Genomic DNA, 4660 nt, shown 5'->3' on the forward strand with positions numbered 1-4660 from the left:
CAAAGCAACTGTCTCAAGTACATTTACTTGCCATTTGCCTCAACTCAGGATCGAGATGGTACTCCATCCTAAAAAAATTCAAATGTTAGAACCTTCTACAAGAAATAATGGAATAAAACATAATTTCAGAAATTTAAGCAAACTGAATTTTAACTACTGTATGCAAGAAATAGATTCATTTTACATCGACGCTAATAAAAAAGAAATGATTTAATAAATTAAAGGAAAAACAGAAATAAGAATTACAGATAAAAATAAAAAAAATTTAAATGAATTAAATATACAAAAAATTATAATTAAAGAAATAAATAAAAAATAAAAATAAAAACTAAAGATCTAATATTAAAAAGCATTTTGAATGGGAAAAAAATTAAATTATGACAAATAGAAAACAATTCAGAATATTTTTTAAAAAGAAGAAAATAATAATAAATAAAATAAAATAAAATTTAAAGGCCAACATAGAAAAGGAAAAATAAATTAAAGAAAATTATAAAATATAAAAATTAAAGCAAGATTAAAGCAAGAGTATTAAAAAAATCAATATGAAAAAAAAATTATATAAAGAAGAAAAAAATTAAGAAATTTTAAAATTATTACAAAAAATAAAAACAAAAAAATTAAACGAAAGGAAATTATAAAATTAAATAGAGAATATAAACATTATTTAATTAAAATTGAAAAATTAAACTTTATCATAAAGAAAAGAATGAAAAAGTATTTAATTGAAAAAATAATATTTATAATATGAAGCAAACAACTAAGAAATTTTAAAACTATTATAAAAAATGTAATAATAAAACAAAAAAAATAGACAAAAAGAAACTATAAAAATTAAATAAAGAATATGAATATTATTTAAAATTGAAAAAAATTAAATTATGATAAAGAGAAAAATTCTAATAAACAGTAAAAAATAAAGAAAAAAACGGTCCAAAAAAATTGGCTTTGCCCAATTGAATATTAAACAATCGGGTTCGACGATTGTTAACAGCCGCTTTCTCCATTTTTAACTGAAAATGAGGCGATCCCTGCCCCAAAAAATCACTTAAATCTAGTCTACACTCAAAGCATCTATCTAAATACTAAACAATAAACTAAATAGATGTTAAATTTAATCTTTACTATATATGAAAAATCAATTTCATAATCACAAAACTACCATTGTTGAAGTTAACTTCGCTCAGTGACTGGATTGTGTGGTAGTCGAGGTTGGGTTGATTATGAGGGTGGTGTGGTCGACTGGATCCCAATTGAGTTTTTTCTTTTCCCTCTCCACTGTTGTGTGGTAGTCTACATCGTTAATCTTTATTTTTATTTTCCATATTTTAAAATCAATTTATTATTTATTTTTATTTTACTTTGATAGCAAGACAAAACATTGTAAGAATCACCAACTTTAAAATGTATATGTTAGATGATAATAAAATGTCATAAATAACTTTTCAAAATTCAAATCAAATGTGTTTTCTAGTTTTTTATTTTGAAAAATAAATTTTTAAAATGATAAACCAAATATGTTTTTAAAAAATTTTAAAATAGACCCTCAAAACAGAAAACAGAAAACAGAAAAATGAACTCAAAACTCAAAACCGAATACAAACCACCCTCATGGATGCAAATTATTCCTACGTTTTTTTGCTATTTCCCTTTTCTTCTTTGTTTGGCCAAGCTAAAAATTAAAAAAAAAATTAAATAAAAATAAACAGATGGTAAAAGTTATCTTAAGCAATAATATTACAAAAGTTATTTTATCCTTGAGTAAAAAGATCGAAAACCTATCTTAGTTTAACCGTTCCATCAAAATCATAAAATCCACCACTTATCGGCCTATATGCACGATCAACTCGATGCAGCTGGGAGGTTTACCCCCATACAATCCATCAGACTGACTTTTTTTTCTTTCACTCCATCAATTCACGAAATGCATTGAAGATGCTTAAGTCAGTTCCAGTTCCTGACCCAGAGCCACTAGGATCTATTGGTAAGTCTCATCCCGTGCTTGGACTTGGGCAGCTGTGGGAGGATAGCTAGAGAAGTGGGGGATTTTTTCACTTCAAAAAGTGGTTTCAATAAAAACAGGGAATACCCCCTTACCCCGCTTGGCACAGACCTCGGGAATCATCCTTTCTCCTAACGTTAGATATCGTCTCATATGGCTGATGAGATCCATTAATTTATTTTAACTTTAAAATCAACTCATTTAATAGAGAGTAAGAAGAAGAAAGTAAACTATATAGAAGATACGATTAAATTATGAAGTGCGTAAGCATCAATATTTTTGTTCATTTCTAGAACTGAAAAATAAAATAAAATATGGGAATTCAACTCCTAGGCAATAATTAAAGAGAGGTTGTATTACCACCACAATAAATGTTTCGTACAGCACATTTTTCTTATTTATTAAATAATCATGAGTAAAATAACATAAATATCATATATTATTAGCTTATATATTTATTCATTCCATCACCATCATCCATACACCTTGCATTTTCGTTATAATATACTAACGATTAATAGATATTATTTTGCATACAATCTGACGTAGTGTATATAGATTAACTGTAAATCTCATTAGAAATCTACAAATTGGCTAGCTAAAACTTTGGTCAAACTTAATTCATTTTACTACTAGTCAATTGATATGGACAGTTTCCTCAGCAAAATTATTTGAATATGAGTTTGCGGTCAACTTGTTCAATTCAAACTCATTCAATAAGTCGTTAATTTATCAAAAAATTGAAATCCGTAGTGAACACTGAAATGACAAAGGAAAAATTGATGAAAAAGAAGCTGAACCTTTCCAGCTAAAATTCTACTTTCCAAAGAGTTCAAGTTGATTCAATAACTCTTTATAAAATTGAGTATTTTCTGCCATATATATGTTCCTCAACATATCAAAATTCAAACTATATGAACATAAATTTATTTATGCAACTAAATTAATTATTTTTATGCCTAATTATAATTCCACCTCAAGATGGATATGAAGCTAACAAGGGCGCGGGTATGCACGAAGAATTCCTCCATGCTCTTGCATGAAATTTAAGAATTTCTCTGGCTCTCTCCTTTGTCTTTGATCCTCGATCAAAAACTTCCAGAACTTCCAGTACCAGGCACAATTTTGCCACTGCTCCAATCTGCAACATTTCTTGTAAAACTCCAGGAGTTGCTGAGAACTTCGATATCGAATGTAGAATTCTTATTCCGCTCTCATTTGCTGTAGATGAAACCCTAAGAATCTTCTTCGAAACAATGGCTAATCCTGCACTGTGATTCAACAGTTCCGCCCTTCCCTCAGCGCATTTGCATAGCAAATTCAGCGCCATAAGCATCAATTCGGAAGCCCTTTTGTCAGAAGAATCGAGTAAAAGGTCAATCAACAAGGGCACTGCTCCAGCTTCCACTGCTTTAATCCTGTTTTTTTCCCATGGACATACCTTGATAAGAACTTTCAGTGTGGCTTTTGAGACCTTCCGAGAGATTTGATCGTTCAAGATATCTACTAATTCGTGGAAGAATTCGGGTCTGAGACTGATCGATTGATTTGGATCAGCCACTTCGAACACGGATTTCAGAAACATGACAGCATAGACACGAGAATCATAGCTCCCGGATTGCATGACGCTCGTTAAGGACTGGATTAACTCGATATTATTCTGCAAGAGGGATTTTAGCCCGGATCCCGATAGATGGAGATTATAGAGAATGCTCAAGGCTTCATCACTTGCTCTTCTCAACTCAATCACATCTTCTGATACTTCTGCTGAAGATGACTCTACGGTTTTCTTCACGATTAACGAGGCTAAGAACTCAGCCGTGCCTGCTGTTTCCATGCATCTTTTATTCGTTTCGTTGTGAGAAGCAATGGATCTGAGTCTCTGTAAGCACTTCAGTTGCTTGTTTGGAGAGTTGGCATCATTGAAAAGCTTCAAAAGTTGGGATTTACTGATTGGAGCTTTCGGGGTTGGGAGCCTGTCGATGCCTTCTGGAGCATGGAGGGTGCACCAGGATTGGATAAACCGCCGGAGAATAATGTTTGGGATCAACTCTGAATCCATAACCACTTGCTTTGTTCCCGGGCAAGTATTATTATTCTGAGAAAACAGCCATTTTTCGATGCTCTCCCGATCATATGTTATACCGGTAGAGAGCGTAACAGGATCCTTCATAATCTCTAGACTGATGGGGCAGAGAAAGTAGGATGGAATTTCAATTTCATCCATAGAAGAAGAAGTAATTACAAAGATTTGATAAACCTAAGATCTGATCCAAGAAAAAGGTGATTATACAATTTTAAGCAAGAAAATTAAACTGTAGAGAAGTACAAAAATTTTGTAAGCTATAGATGAAAATCGAAGAAAGTGAAGTTCTTGTGGAGTTGAGTGGATTGGTTTAAGGAGGATATGGTTTTATATGTTTCTATAAAGAGAGGTAAAGATTCAAAATGTCAAAGTCAAAACACGGAAAATTTTGTGTGTTCAGTTTGTGTGAAGGAAAGAGTATTATTGTTTTTTTTTTTTATTACAACAAATAAAATTTGGACTTGGACTTTTCTAACATGCAATTTGCAAATGACAACTTAACAAATAATTTTCTTATTTAAAATTAAAACACGTGATTAAGTCATGTTTAATTACCATGAAGGAGTAAAACA

The 4660-nt window shown here is 30.8% G+C and overlaps 1 protein-coding gene across 1 annotated transcript; it reads right to left on the reverse strand.

Moving 5' to 3' along the window:
- Nucleotides 1-2781: 2781 nt before the first annotated feature.
- LOC111384045 (E3 ubiquitin-protein ligase PUB23-like) lies at nt 2782-4383 on the reverse strand. The gene has a single exon (XM_023008259.1). It carries the CDS (start codon nt 4227-4229, stop codon nt 2979-2981), a length of 1251 nt encoding a protein of 416 aa, XP_022864027.1. The 5' UTR covers nt 4230-4383; the 3' UTR covers nt 2782-2978.
- Nucleotides 4384-4660: the final 277 nt, after the last annotated feature.

The sequence above is a fragment of the Olea europaea genome, unplaced genomic scaffold (genome assembly GCF_002742605.1).
Source record: "Olea europaea var. sylvestris unplaced genomic scaffold, O_europaea_v1 scaffold2824, whole genome shotgun sequence".
In the NCBI taxonomy this organism is placed as follows: domain Eukaryota; kingdom Viridiplantae; phylum Streptophyta; class Magnoliopsida; order Lamiales; family Oleaceae; genus Olea; species Olea europaea.